The 15,137-nt window shown below is 48.7% G+C and overlaps 2 protein-coding genes across 15 annotated transcripts in view; one reads left to right on the plus strand and one right to left on the minus strand.

The window, feature by feature from the left end:
* The window catches only part of PKD1 (polycystin 1, transient receptor potential channel interacting), a 189,410-nt gene extending 175,190 nt beyond the window's left edge, over positions 1-14,220 (plus strand). For 3 of the 4 annotated variants that reach the window (XM_074279522.1, XM_074279523.1, XM_074279520.1), the window contains 16 exons: positions 159-275; positions 983-1,032; positions 1,309-1,502; positions 1,815-1,908; positions 3,144-3,262; positions 3,358-3,560; positions 3,839-4,033; positions 5,077-5,216; positions 7,819-7,931; positions 8,221-8,365; positions 8,754-8,879; positions 9,364-9,538; positions 9,686-9,976; positions 10,125-10,259; positions 10,963-11,268; positions 11,458-14,220. In XM_074279522.1, coding sequence (XP_074135623.1) covers positions 159-275; positions 983-1,032; positions 1,309-1,502; positions 1,815-1,908; positions 3,144-3,262; positions 3,358-3,560; positions 3,839-4,033; positions 5,077-5,216; positions 7,819-7,931; positions 8,221-8,365; positions 8,754-8,879; positions 9,364-9,538; positions 9,686-9,976; positions 10,125-10,259; positions 10,963-11,268; positions 11,458-11,988 — 2,934 coding nt within the window. In that variant the 3' untranslated portion in view covers positions 11,989-14,220. The remainder of the gene's footprint in view (positions 1-158; positions 276-982; positions 1,033-1,308; positions 1,503-1,814; positions 1,909-3,143; positions 3,263-3,357; positions 3,561-3,838; positions 4,034-5,076; positions 5,217-7,818; positions 7,932-8,220; positions 8,366-8,753; positions 8,880-9,363; positions 9,539-9,685; positions 9,977-10,124; positions 10,260-10,962; positions 11,269-11,457) is intronic. The other variant, XM_074279521.1, reaches the window with a different exon arrangement.
* Positions 14,145-15,137, minus strand: part of TSC2 (TSC complex subunit 2) — a 58,151-nt gene continuing 57,158 nt past the window's right edge. For all 11 annotated transcript variants that reach the window (XM_074279529.1, XM_074279527.1, XM_074279528.1 and 8 more), the window contains one exon: positions 14,145-14,812. In XM_074279529.1, coding sequence (XP_074135630.1) covers positions 14,642-14,812 — 171 coding nt within the window. In that variant the 3' untranslated portion in view covers positions 14,145-14,641. The remainder of the gene's footprint in view (positions 14,813-15,137) is intronic.

Raw genomic sequence — 15,137 nt, forward strand, 5'->3', positions numbered from 1 at the left:
ATCTGAGGGGTTTGCTGCCCAAGTACATTTAGTTCTCTGCCCCATTCCAGGGAGAGGGGAAAGGCAGCTGCACGAAGAGTTCATCAATACGTATTTAGTAGCTACTGTGGCCAGGCATTGTGCAAAGTGCATCAGGCTGAGTCCCATTCTTCCTACAGGTATCAGTAAGCCCTGACCGCAGCCCAGAGGGGCAGCAGGTGCTGGACATTGATAACTACCTGGAGACATCAGTTCTAGACAGCTCCTTCCTCACTTTGTCTGGGCTCCGTGCTGAGGTGATGGGGACTGGGCATGGACCTTGCATGCGACTGCCTCCTTGCTATAAGGAAGCTGGCATGGCTGTTCAGTAATTGAGAGGCTGTGTGAAAGGGGCCATGATCTTAGAGACCCCCAAATCACAGAAACACAAAATATTCTAGCCAGAGGGAATCTCGGAAGCTATCTAGTCCAGCCCATTCCCCAGTCAACTGACTTGCTTTCAAGTACCAGTTTGGGGCACTTTCTAGTTGTGTCACTATGAATGAGTCTCCTATAACCTACCTCAGTGTCCTCAATTGTAAAATAGAGATAATAATATTTGCATTATGTGTTTTGAAAAATAAAAAGATATTATTATAAAAAATAATACTTGACTTGCCTTACCTGCCTTGCAGGGTTGTTGTGAAGAAAGCATTTGTAAACCTTATTTTTCCATATGTTATTATTGTGAGAACTCACATTTGATGCTGAGGCTCTCTGATTAAGTCCCAATAGCCCCAGGGCAGTGATCTTTTAAGCTTTTGTGCTCTTTTGAGCAGTCTGGTAAAGTCTATTTACTCCTTTCTCAGATTAATGCTTTTTAATGCATGAAATAAAACACACAGGATTACAAAGGAAACCAATTATCTGGAAATATAATTTTTTTAAAAAGTTCATGCAACCGAAAGATGTTGGCAAAGACTACGGTTCTCCCCTCTGAGATGCTCTATATTCTTCTCCATAGGCATTTTCTGGACAAACTAAAACAGACTTGTTTCTGGATGATTCTAAAAGGTGAGTGGTACTCCTAGAACAAAATCACATAGAATTTAGGCATTCACGAACATAAATTCGGGTTCCACATGGCATGCATTCACGGCTGCCTGGATATCATGTATATTTTTCCCCACATGCTGTGCGTGCATTGCTCTTGCACGGTCCCATGCTCTTTGCCCCTGGAGGATGTGGCTTGTGTCACTTTTATGGGTTTCTCTGGCCATGGTCAGACAGGTGTGTGTGTCTGTCAGGATTTCATGCATTCTTTTCAGTGGGTGTGCTTGCTTCTCACAGCCTGATGCAGTGGCAGTCCAGCGATGGCACTCTTAGCTGGCCAGACCTTCTCAGTGACCCTTCCATCATGGGTAACACCCTTCAGAGGCTGGTGCGGGCCCGGGCTGGGAACACTCAGGGCCTGGAGGTCATGGAAGAAGATGGTCTCTCCCTGGGCAGCCCCCCTCCCCAGACTAAGTACTTCTCCACCTCAGGTGAGTAAGTAGGCCTTAATTCAGGATGAAAGAGGACATGGAACTTTTTGTGGTCATAGTACCCCCTCTGTTCTAATGGAAAACCATAGCAGGGGTGCAAAAAACCTAGAGCAGAGGGAGTATTTCTGTTTCAACTTTCCAGAAAAGGGGGATGTTTCTAGGCAACCCTCAGTCTTTCTAGTTGGATATAACTAGCAGTTCTGAGCCATTTGAGAAAAGTGGCTGGAAGGCTGGGAGGTTGTGACCGATGGATAAGGTCATAGGTCTTGCCTTACCCCTAACTCATGACCAAAACCCCTCTGCTTCCTCTAGATGAAGATCTGATCCGACAGATACTTGCTGAAGGGGCCAACAGCATTGCCTCTGCTAGAGACACCCACCTGGAGACTGACCTCCTCACTGGCCTGTGAGTGAAGTGGGGAGCAAGATGTTGTAATGGTGGAAAAGGCAGGGAGGGGCAAGACCTTCCTGAGTCTAGCTTATGGGTTGGAGGGCATGTAATGGGAAAGAGCTCTGAATCTGATTTTTATCAACCATTTCCCAGCTCCTTTTCCCAAAAGAATTAGCACTTTCCATGCAATGATTTGGGAAGGGAAGTCAATCTTGCCATTGTTAGTCTAATAGAGACATTGCATGGGCAATAATCCAGAGGGCTTATCCTTGTATGTGTAGAACAAATTACTATCTGAATTTCTAATCCATCCATTGGTCAGGTTATTGCTTATAGAGAGAGAAACTCTGGATCTCCATCGTGTGTGTGTGTGTGTGTGTGTGTGTGTGTGTGTGTGTGTGTGTGTGTGTGTGTGAATAAGGAGCCTGAGGAAGGATTTACTTAGTAGGACAAAACAACATTCCAGCATCCAGCTTTACCGTGAAAGGTCTTTTTTGTGGATCATATTCACACTTGATATATTTTACATATGCTTTCTCTCTCTACTTAAAGCATAAGCTTACCAGCAGGAATAGCTTCATTCTTTGTACTTGCATCCCACCCATGCCTTGCCTAGTGCTTGTCACATAATACAGACTCTCAATAAATGCTTTTAGGTGGATTGAATGGGCCTGCCTCTGCCTAGTGAGGTCTGGATCATGCAGACAAGTGAAAATCACAGAGCCCAAGGCATAAAAGCAATGTCCCCCGCCAAGCCTTGTTATGAGACTGCCATTTCAACCACTTGTCTAGGACCAGAATCCGTTTAGTAACGTCATACCTGACCTCCTAAAATGAATTCAAAGGCCTATCCATTTTATCATGAATTTCATGCCTCAGCATGGAAACTATTGTAGGATCCTCAGGTCATGGACACCGTGATAGTGAGGTCCTTGCAGCAGCACATGGAGGCTTTCTCTGGTGCCTTCCTTTTCACCAAAAGAAAATCTCCCCATTTCACAGGTAGAAAAAATTAAATATAAAAAGATTTCGTTTCCTAACAAAGGTCTGAACTGAGATTAGAATTCACCCCATCCTCCATTCTAGAGACTGGCTGGCTCCGAAAGCAATTGCTGTTGAAGTAATTTCTTTGAGAGAAGAGTCCCTCTTCCCTCCATCTGTTATCACTCCTTCCTGCCCTCTCTTCTCCTGCAATAGTGGGTCATTCTCCCTGCACTAAAGTGAGCTCACAGCCTGTACCTTTTCCCCAGGTCTGGTTCTCTGGGGGCAAAAACAGAGACGCTGATGTTACAGAGGTTGAATGAGAAGGGTCTTCCCCCTGTGGCCGCCCCCCAGGAATTGGCCCAGTCAGCAAAGTTCACCAGAGAAGGTAGGACTGCCAACAGGCCCTCTGCTTGGCCCTTCTCTCTGTCCTCTCTCCCTTGCGGTGCGTGTTCTCACCAGGCTCCCCCTTGTCCCCTGCAGGGCTGGCTGAGGGTCTGCAGAAGCGGCTCCTTCCTCCTTGGTGTGCCCCCCTCGCCCATGGGCTCAGCCTCCTGCTCGTGCTGGTGGCCGTGGGCGTCTCGGGCTGGATCGGCACCGACTTCACCTCCAGCGTCGGCGTCATGTGGCTCATCTCGGGCATCTTTAGCTTCCTGTCCTCATTCCTGGTCTGGGAACCTCTCAAGGTAGATCGTGTCTCTGTTCCCCCTTCAGCCCTCTCTCTGTCTAGCTACTTTTCTCTCCTCCTTCCGACTCTCCCTTTCTCTTCACAACCACTCCTGTCCTCTTCCTCATCTGTCTCCTGTGGACAGCATGCCCACTCCCACACAGAAGGGCAGGTGCTGGACCCCTTCTCCACCAGCTACCCCCCATTTGTTGAGTCCTGGGTGATGGCCAGAGGGATGGGGGAGGAGGAGGAAAGGCCCTCGGCTGGCACCTGACCCCGCCTCCCTCATGCCCCCAGGTGCTGCTGGAAGCCCTCTACTTCTCCCTGGTGGCAAAGCGACTCCATCCAGAGGAGGATGACACTCTGGTGGAGTGTCCAGCTGTGGAGCCCGTGTGTGAGCGGATCCCCCGAGTACGGCCCCCGCAGGGCTTCGCGCTCTTTCAGGCCAAGGAGGAGGCTCGTAAAGTCAAGCTTCTGCACAGGATGCTCAAGGTGACTTGGCCAGATCATCTCGTTACACCTATCCTGTCCCTGCAGGTGCTGCTGCCAGCAGGTGGGGCCTCATGCTGGGAGAGGAGAGGCCAGTGGCTCCTGCCCTTCTGGCTCCAGTCATGGCCCTAGCGTTTCTGAGTGCCTCCTGCACGCCCCACCTCAAAGTCAGCATGTCAGACTCAAACCCTCATCTCACCTGCCAGTCTTCTGCTCCTCCAGACTTCCCTGTTGCTATTAATGGTACCAATATCTTCCCCATCACCCAGGCTCCAATGAAACATGAGTGTCAACTTCAACTCCTCCCTCTCCCTCACCACCCACGGCCAATCAGTTGCCAAGTCTCCTCGCTTCTTCCTTTGCAATATTTATCACATCTTTTCCTTCCTTTCCATTCCCACAGTCCATCCCCCACCCTGGATAAGGGCCCATAATTACATCATACCTGGGCTATTACAGTACTCTCCTAAGCAGTTTCCTGGATCAGAATCCTTACCCCTCCAAATCACTCTGAACATGCTGCCAAATTAATCTTCCTGTATTACTTTTCAAAAGCCTTCAATAGTTCCTCAATGCATACAGAATAAAATCTATATTTCTTAGCCTAACATTCAAGGCCTCTCAGTTTTATCTTACATCCCTTTCCTACACACTTTAGTCATACTGAATAACTCAGTGCTTTACACACACACACACACACACACACACACACACACACACACACACACACCCCTATAATATAAAAGTAAAATTAATACATATATGTGCAAAATACTTAAGAAATAAACTATTGGGTTAAGATGGAAAGGAGAAACCAATTCTATACCTTCCTACAATTAGCAAATATGGTCTCTTCTGGAGCCCTTTGGATGAATATTTCCAGCTATCAGGTCCCCAGGGGGGAGGGGGAGAAGGACGAGGGGAAGGAGTAAAGTCTGAATTTTTGCTATGGTTCTCAAAGGGAAGAGGTACCTAATGTCCATCATAGTCTTTTGGGCTTTCTTCAATCCTTTAGTGATTGCTCACAGTTTTCCCCACTTCTTCAGAATTTTCTGGTATATATGCTGTTCCTGCTGGTGACCCTCCTCACTAACTATGGAGATGCCTCAAGCCACACCCATGCTTATCGTCTGCAGAACTCCATCAAACAAGAGCTGGACAGCAAGGCCTTCCTAGGGATCACCAGGTAATCACTCGGATACTCTCCAGGCTCATCTTATCTAGCCCTCAGTCTTTAGGCAGGACCCCATGAAAACCACCTGAGGTAGAGGGACAAAGTCATAACTAGGAATATTTTCACTTGAGGTAAGAACAATAAGAGGTGTGAGAGGGAGAGTGGGGGAGTAAAAGGGAAGAAGATGGCAGCAGTACCCAGCTGTCTAGCTGAGGGCACAGTGGTGACGAGACATAGGCACCTCAGCCATAGGACACTGTAGGAATGGCGATTAAGAGCCTGGGTTTTGATATGCCATTTTCCCTGTACCCTGTGCTCTTTATAACTGCAGAGAAGGAACTGCTGCCTTGAGTGCCCTTAGGTGAGAGTTTCTGCCATCTCCTTGGGTGTCTATTTTTTTTATTTTCTTTTTTTCAATAGTATTTTATTTGTCCAAATACACAGAAAGAGAATTTTCAACATTCATCTTTGCCAAAAAAACCTTGTGTTTCAAATTTTTATCCCTTTCTTCCCCTCCCCCCCTCCCCAAGATAGCAAACAGTCCAATATAAATTAAACATGGCATCTTTTTTCCTTACTTTGAGGGCCTCTGGATTTATGTTAAGTTGTAACTTCTGTCTTTTAACTGCAGCTTGTTTTCACTTCTTTCACTAGAGTAGAAAACAGTAATTAATCAATAAGTAAATCTTCTGTATGTTAGGCCCCTTCAATATAATGCAGGCCTTCCCAATCAATGTCATGTCCACCACATATAGTATCATTACCATAATCTGGGAAGCAGAGGCTAAATTTAGACCTGAAGCAGCAGCCCTTGGCAGTGCAGTGCATGCTGGTAATCCCTGCTCCTGGAGTTGGCATGTGTGTGATTTGTTGAAAATGGATGATGCTACATTGTCAGGTCAAACACAGCCATGTCCTGGGAGATCTTGACCTTCTGGATCTTTCCCCATTCTCTGAGGGTCCCAGAATCTGGCATTCAAAGGTTATATATTCTGACAAACATTAATAACATATTAATTAGCCTTTCCCCTGAAGTTTGGGATTTAAGCTCTAGAGGCTGACATCCTTCAGCCAACTCCTAGAAAGCAAGTAATCTGAGTCTTGGTTTTTCAGCATTTTTAAATACCACCAAGAAAGGGCATTCAACACTTTGTGCAAATGGCCCTTTTGATCACTCTACCTCAATTGTTTCTGGAACTTGAGAAGAGAAAAAAATGTTGAGGTTGTTAAAAACTTTTAGTCTAATTTTTTCTTTGGCAAGACTAGTGTCATTGTACCATGGTGGTGGTCCTTCTCTTGGCCCTGGGAGAAATCAGCCCAATTAAGTGAAATAAAGAGACCTATATTTGAATCCTGCCTTACATATTAATAGTGGGACTTTTTCAGTTTCTTCATCTGTAAAATGAGGATAATGACAGCACTTCCTCCGAAGGCCCTTTTGATACATGTAAACTTCTTTGCAGCTATAAAGCACTAATCTTATTAAGGAAGAAAGAAAATCTGTCTCATGAATACTAGTCTCTAACCAGTTGTCTGTCTCCTTTCAGAAATTGCTTTAGGATTAAAAAAAAATTTAGGATTTTTTTTCCCTGTCTGGTTTTCTGAGATTAGTGTCCCTTCCCAGCTGTGGGCAATAGATTTTTATTTTTATTTTTGAGGGAAGAAAGGAGTGAGAAAAATGTTTGAAAAGTCATGTCCATGTATTTTGAAAAATTATTTTAAAAAGTCACATCCAACTCTTTGTGAACCTATTTGAGGTTTTCTTGGCAAAGATACTGGAATGGTTTGACATTTCCTTCTCCAAGCTCATTTTACAGACGAGGAAACTAAGGTTAAGTGACTTGCCCAGCTAGTAAGTATCTGAGGCCAGATAATTTTAATTCAGGGAGATGAATCTTTCTGACTCTAGAGCTAGTACTCTGGGTTCTAGCTGAATTTTCAACTATAGGCTTTTGGTGAGGGTTGAGGAAGAAGGAAGTGTCCATTTTTCTTCCCATTCATCCTTAAGTCCTTGTATTCTTTAGTCCCTGTGAAGTTTCCCCATTACTGTTAGGAAGATCATTACTCATGAGCAAATTGTCTTTTATCTCCCTTCTCCTCCTCCTAACCTTAGAGCTGTGAGGCGTCCATTTCTCAGGTGTATGAGTGTACCCACGCAGCTCTATCCTACCCCAAACCCAACTCAGTCCCTTACTAGTCCTCTAAATATATACATATATCCAAATATAATGTCAGATCTCCATAAAGACCAATAAAGTCCAGTTTTGCTTTTTTTTTTTTTTTTTTTTTGGCTTTTGGCTTTTGGTCTAAGTTGTAAGTGTCCATTTATAAGTGTTGCTTATGGAAATTAATAACCCCTACATGTTTCCGCAAAAGCTCTGGTACAGAATCACTGGGATGAAGTGGGTCTGTTTCTGGAGTGGTCGTTTCGGCCATGAGATGATATTAGATCATGACTTGAAGGATAATCAGAAAGCTATGACCTGTGTGATCCAGGAAAAGATTTAGTGTCCTGGAGCTAGATCTAGACTTTTGGGTGGAAATGAGTGGACACCACTGTCTCCAGTGCTGGTGGAAGAGAGTAACTTTCATTTTTCTGGATTGGGGGAAATAGGTCAGATGAATTCTGGGTGTGGATGTCACGGGTGCTGCTCCCCTACGTCCATGGGAACCAGACTGCCCTGGAGCTGGGGCCCCCACGTCTTCGGCAGGTTCGGCTACAGGAAGGTGAATTGAAGTTGGTGATCCCTTCCCTCCACCCTGCTCATCCTTTCCTCTTGCACCATTTTCTCCCCTATCCTAACCTCCTCCTGTTGGGAGCCCTGTTTCAACATCACATTCTCTCTCTTCCCCACCAAAGCATTCTCATCCACTTACACGACCCCTCCTGGAAATGATAAAATGGGAACTCCTTGGGGGTTTTTATTTCGTTTTTTGTCTTTGTAGTTCATGCTTAACACAGAGAGGGCACTTAATAGATGTTAGTTGAATGACTGATTGATTGACCACATTGCAGCACTCTGTCCAGATGCTCTGGGAAGTATGAGAAGAATGTGTCCCACATCCAGCAGTTTCAGTACCCAGGATTATGAGGTTGGCTGGAAAAGCAGCTCCCCAAACGGAACGAGGGCGTGGGCCTACTCAGCACCTGACTTGGCAGGGTGAGAATCTGGGCACCTCGGCAGGAGGAGGATGGTTACAGATGTTGCCAGCTGTCCACATGTGAACACCAAGATTAGCTGTGAACCTGAATGACTGGTTAAGTGCTGTCTCCCTGCTGCCAGGAAGATGCTTTCTTTCTTGTGGTCCAGGAGAAGGCAGATCCGTGGAGGAGGGGAGGGACAGTTGCCCCGAGTGACTCCAGAATTCATGTCCTCCTCTCCCGAGTTGGGAAATGTCCCCTCTAGGTTGTAGATCTCCACGTGACACGCAGCATGGCACTTAGGACAAGACCTTGTGGGTCTCCCATCCCTAGCTTCTAGAGGCAGCTGCGGCTGTACTGAAGGCCTCCAGGGCCGAGTCATTTGGTTCCCACCCTCTGTCTCCTAGGGTCTGGTACTGGGGCTACTTCTCTGTCTACGACAGTGGCGGCTACATCCAGGAGCTGGGAGTCAGCCTGGAGGAGAGTCGAGAACTGCTGAGCTTCCTACAGCGGCATAATTGGATTGACAACATGTGAGTCTGGGGGGAAGCAAAGAGGGCCAAAGACACCCTTGTTGGAGCAGATGTGTGAACAGCAAATGCTTATTTTAACACCTTTTTTTAACTTTTCAAAGTTCTCATCATTTCTTCTCATACTCATACTCTCTCCCTGGAAGAAAAGGGCTTTTCCTCTCCATTATACAGAGTGGGAGTCAGAACACCTGAGGAGAAATCCAGCCTCAGATACTGTGACTGTAGTCAGTCGCTTAACCTCGTCCGCCTCATTTTTCAAAATGGGGATAACAATAGCTCCTCCCTCCCAGAGTTGTTGTGAGGCCAAAATGGGACAGTGCTGTAACTATGCTAACGATGAGGATAAAGGAGGATGATGATGAACTGAGACCCAAAGAGGCAGGCAGGGATGGGCCCGAGCCATTCTGGCTCGCCTCAAAGCCTATTATTTGTGTTGGGGGTTGGGAGTCTGGTCCGACGAGTCGACCCACACCTTCATCCCCAGGAGCCGTGCAGTGTTTGTGGAGCTCACCCAGTACAGCCCGGCTGTAGGTCTCCACGCTGCAGTCACGCTGCGCCTGGAGTTCCCGGTGTCCGGACGAGCTTTGACGGCCATCAGCGTCCGGCCCTTCCCCCTGCAGCGGCTCAGTGCGGGCGTCACCCTGCAGTTGTTGATGATGGTCAGTCCTGCGCCACGGCCCCTCTCGGTGGTTCCCTGCCCTCTCTCTTTCCACTGGATTGCTCCTGTTCTTTCCCCCCTTGGTCCCTGAAGAGCTCCACCCAGTTCCCCAGGGCCTCCCCTCCAGTGAGCCAATTGCCTCCCCCAGGTTTTTCTGATGCTCTTTGTGGTGTACTTCGTGGTGGCCGAGGCCCTGGCCATGCAGAAGGAAGGCCAGGCTTACCTGGTCCGTGCAGGAGCGTGGGGCCAGTGGCTGCTGATTCTCTTGACCACAGCCACTGTGCTCATCCACCTGAGTCAGCTGAGCCTGGCTGACCAGCAGTGGGGCCGTTACCTGAAACGCCGTCCTCACCACTTCACCAGCTTCTACCAAGTGGCCCAGCTCAGTTCAGCCTTTGCCAGCCTGGCTGCATCCCTGCTTTTCCTGCTGATGATCAAGGTGGGTCTCCCTCCTCATGCTCGCGTCTTCTAAGAAGCCCGACCGAGCCCACCCCATCTTTTTCCCACCTGGATGGTCCCATTGTGGGCCCTGCCTTCTTCCCCCAGAGGCTTCTCTGATGTGGGGACAACATGATTTTTGTCCTCAGGCTGCCCAGCAACTTCGCTTCATCCGTCAGTGGTCAGTGTTTGGGAAAACCCTCTACCGCTCAGTGAGAGAGCTGGTGGCGGCTGGCTTGGCACTCCTGGTGTTGGCTATAGCCTATACCCAACTAGGCTTCATGGTAAGGTGTCTCCCAGGCGGGAGCTGATGAGGCTTTCCTCGGTGTCAATCTTGTGCCTCAGTCCCTAGAAGCTAGAGGGGCAGGCCGAGAAAGTGGGAGTTTGTGAGGGAGTTAACTCCCTATATGATAAGTAGGAGCCCTGGAGCCAGCAACATCTGAGTTAGAACTCAATCTCGGATAATTCTAGTAGTGTGATCCTGGGCATGTCACTTAATCTGTCTGCCTCAGTTTCCTCCTCTGTAAAATGAGGATAATAAGAGCACCCGACTCCCAAGCTTGTTGTGAGGAGCAAATGACAATAACTGCAAAGCACTCAGCACAGGGCCTGGCACATAAGCGCCATGCAAGTATTAGCTATTATTATTATTATTATTATTATTATGTGTTAAGATTTCCTGATCATTTGATTTTTAAAAAAAATGTCAGTTTTAATTTACTTTTTTCAATTAACTGGCATTATTTTTCTTCCCATTCTCTCAAAAACACAACCTTGCAGCAAATAAGCCACAAGTTAAGCAAAACAAATTCCCATATTGGCTACATCCAAAACTCCGTTTCTCCTTCTGCACCTTCAGTACATTACTTTTCCCATACACCCTGCCCCCATTCTCTGCTACCCTCAGCTCACTGCCTCCATCTCCCCCCACCCCCCTGCCAAGGTGGGAGGATGTCCCCTTCCTGACCCTCACCTCTCTCCTCACAGCTGTTTTCCTGCTGCGCCGACTCCCTCCGAAGCATGGGCTGGGACCTCTTCCTGCTGTGCCCGGCAGGTGGGGACCCCCATTTGTGCCCCTCGGAGCCCTGGCGTCTCTCACCCTTGCTCTGCACTAGCCTCACGGTGCTGCAGCTATGGGGGGCTCTGCGGCTGGGGGCCGTTGTGCTGCGGAGGCGCTACCACGCCCTTCGGGGAGAGCTTTACCGCCCAGCATGGGAGCCCCAGGACTATGAGATGGTGGAGCTATTTCTGCGTCGCCTGCGCCTCTGGATGGGTTTCAGCAAGGTCAAGGAAGTGAGTATGGAAGAGCCTGTGGCAGGGAGAAGTCCAGAGGAACAGAGGAGCCCTGAAAGATTCAAGTCAGGGAAAGAGACCTTGGGGGTGGTGGGGGTAGGAAATGGCCAGGATTTTTCAGTTAGTATCAAAGTAGGTCTAGTTCCTCTTGGACTGGGCTGGCTGACCGACTTCCGTGTCTGTCCCTAGTTTCGACATAAGGTCCGGTTTGAAGGCATGGAACCGCTGCCCTCACGCTCATCAAGTGACTCCAAATCATCTCAGGACGTGTCCCCACCAAGTGCTGGTTCCGACACCTCACGCCCATCCACATCTTCCAGTCAGCTGGATGGAATGAGCCTGCTGATGGGCCGCGCGGGGGTCCGGGGAGACCCTGAACCGGAGCCCTCTCGCCTCCTCTCAGTCTTTGAGGCTCTGCTAACTCAGTTCGACCGCCTTAACCAGGCCACAGAGGAGGTGTACCAGTTGGAACAGCGGCTGCAGGGCCTACAAGGCCAGAGATCCGGTGGCCATTTGGCCAGGCCACCCTGGGGCCCTGGCCCTCCTACTACCCCTTCACCTTCTCCGGGTCCATCCCTCGGGATCCAGACCACTCTGCCAGCCAGGATTGCACGGGCCAGCAGGGGTATGGGTGTGGCAGCTGCCCATTCTTCTTCCAGCTCACCTCTTGTGAGGGCATCGAGAAGGGCAAAGAACAGGATCCACCCCAGCCTTACATAGAGAGGGACCTGGCCAGGATAGAGTAGGAGCCTTTGGTACTATTATGGCTTCTGCCTGAATCCCTAATGTTAGACCACTTCCCAAGGTACCTCCTTTGGCCCCCCTCCAACCCAGCGGTTCCTTCCCTTGGGATTTGGACTGTAGTTTGTCCCTGGCTGCAGCCCCCTATACCTGAAGCAGGGATGCCTCTCAGTATTAAGCTCTCTTACCCAAGGGTTCTAGCTTACCTTCCCCCACCCTACCCCCAGTAGTGATGTACTTGGGCCCAGGGGTTATGGGAAAGGAAGAACCAATGGCACCCAGATTCCCCCGCATGGCCTCTCTAGCCAGGAATGCCAAGGCCTGGGTGGAGGGGCTCCAAAACTCAGCACTTTAACAGAGGCTTTAACAGGCAGGGACCCAAGTATTCTCAGCACTCCAGAATAGGGCTGGGGTAAAAAACAGTATTGGATTTTTCTAGGCCTAAAACGAAATATGTGAGAACCAAAGGTGTGACCATCACGTGTAGGGGAGGTGGGGGGCTTACTGTGGTGATGGTAGCTGTAGGGGAAGTCAGGTCCCTTAGGATGGAGGAACAGATATCCCTCCCCTGATCCTCATGTGTCTGAAGTAGAACATGGGGGTGCGGTGGGGAGAGACCAGATGGAGGTTGGGGCCTTTGAGGGCTAAGGATTCAGCCCCTCATTCCCTAATTTATTACCTGGGCCCTCCCTCAGGTACAGCGGGGCTGTGCCTGCCCCACCTCCCCCAGTGGCAGGCACCTCCTCCTCACACTAAGGACACCCCAGCCTGCCTCCCCCCTATCCCTAAGTTATTGCCACCCCCTACACTTACATTCCAGCCACTGTCTCACCATGTATATGTATATTGTCAGTAATTTATACGGGGTTAAAATGTATATATTTTTGTATGTCGCTATATTTTCATAGCACTGGGGTGAGGGGAGAGCCGTAGCACATGTAGTTGAGCCTCTCCCCTCCTGCCAATTATTTAAAGTGATGTTCCTGAGGGCATAGCCCTCATCGAGTTTGCTGTATATAAAGTGTTAGTGGTGTGTGTGGATGTCCCAGAGCCAGGGGCCCCACGCCAGGGCCACAGGTTTCCGGTGGGCTTCAAAGACTTGGGGTGAAGGAGTAGCTCGGAGGCCAGAGGGGCAGGACCCAGGTCAGAGAGCTAGGGTCAGGGTGTGGAGCAGGTAATGCGGGTGGGGGTTTGTTTCTCGTGGGAGGCCTGGGAACTGGGACGGGGAACTGTTACTTCTGCTTGTTGCACATTAACCTGGCCTGGGGGGCCGGGTCCAGCCTGGGGAGGGAGGGGAGAGGGTATAGAGATCCTTTTTTACAGGCTTATTTGTCCTATCCACCTGCCCAAAAGAATTGGGAAAGGAGGAAGGGATTAGAGTAGGAGGCCCCCAGACAATAACCTTGCTTTAAGCCACAAAATGGAGTGATGGGCAAGAATCCTTAAGTGCTAAAAGTGTGATGGAGTTAGGGTGTGTGTGTGTGTGTGTGTGTGTGTGTGTGTGTGTGTGTGTGTGTGTGTGTGTGTGTGTGTGTGTGTGTGTATCTGTGCATGTGTGTACACATGCCTGTATAATAATGTGTGACAGAGATAGATAGGCAACAGCTGCCGTAATTACTGAAAGCCCTTTAAGAAAGACATGCCCAAGGTGCGCTATACAGGAAAAAGGGCCTTATTCCCTGGGAATGAGGCTAATAACATGCACCTGCTCCCTAAGGCAGGGGAAGCAGGGGAGGGGGGCCAGAGAAGAGGGAGAGAGGGAAAGAAAGAAAAGGTACAAGTAAGCACTGGGTGAGGACCACAAAAGACCACTCCTTAGAGTGGCAACGATAGGACAACTGCCCTACAACCTTGGACAGGCTGTGGAGCTGCTCAAAAGCACATAGGGAAAAGGGTGGGGGGAAGACATGAAAAGAGCTAAGAAAGGACTATGGGGGAAGCAAGGGAAGAAGCCAAATTCTGTCCTCGTGCTGACTGGCCACCCAGGGCTAGCTAGGCAGGCCCCCAGAGATGGTTTCTTATTTATTATTGGTTGTGCCTTAACCTACCAGGATGCAACATTGCCTGGCTATGCCTGGGCAATCAATATACTGCTCTTCTAGTTGGGACCATGACCAAGGCCACAAACATTTCCCTTTTTGTTTTGTTTTGTTTTTTAATAAATCCACAATTACAAAAAAGACAAAGTCAAATAAATACTATGGACTGCTACATGCTTGCCTCTGTGATTACTTGTCTGGGACTCCATCTGCTTCAACTATCTGGCACACAACACCCCAGAACAAGCTATCGTGCAAGGGGAAAGCTAAAGCCTCCCTTGACTCCAAGGGCAGACCATCCAAACACTTTATTTCATTTACATTTATAAACAGTTCTGACTATGTTGTTGGGCTGGTGAACAATAGTCAGAAAATAAGCAGCTTTGTAAAACTGGGCCAGGCCCAGCCGGTCGGCCAGCTCTCCAGGCAGAGGGTCTGTGCTAATCTCACACAAAGTGAGCCAGTTTAGGCTCGACAGCTGAAATGCCTTTTGAGAGACAGGCTATGAAGTCATTGCCACTCTATTCTGTTTCAGGAACAGAACCAGAGACACTACCTTGGGGAAGAGAGCACAGGCTTTTGTCCCTCAAGGCTCACACAAACTCTGTGAAGTCATCCACAGAAGAGATGAGCCGTTTCCTCTGGCCTGTCTCATAGGTGGGAGTGGAGTCTGAAGGAGCTTGAGGCGGGGACTTGGGGTGAGCAGGTGGGTGCATCTGCATCAAGGGGAAGCCAGAGTTTGGGTACTGGGTTTCTTCCCGGATCTGAGAAACACAAAAGGAATGAGTCAGACTGAAACTGAGGTGTCTGTTCATGAATTCCCCTATATCTTCACACATCTTTCTCTCTCTGTTCCACAGATTTTCCCCTTGATCATGTAGGGTTTCAAACATCTATTACTGAGCCACTAGATGAACTGGCTGGATATCATAGTTCTCCCTTGGGCTAGTGTGCTTAGCAAAATATCACATCTAACTGAAAAGTGTTTCCAATTAGGCTTCCTGCCTTCTAGTCATGTCCAGGAACAAAGGTTCACCTATAGCCTGAAGGACAATTTCCCCCCCCAAAGGATACTCACTGTTCTGCCCA

This window comes from Sminthopsis crassicaudata, chromosome 1, assembly GCF_048593235.1.
Source record: "Sminthopsis crassicaudata isolate SCR6 chromosome 1, ASM4859323v1, whole genome shotgun sequence".
Taxonomy (NCBI): Eukaryota; Metazoa; Chordata; class Mammalia; order Dasyuromorphia; family Dasyuridae; genus Sminthopsis; species Sminthopsis crassicaudata.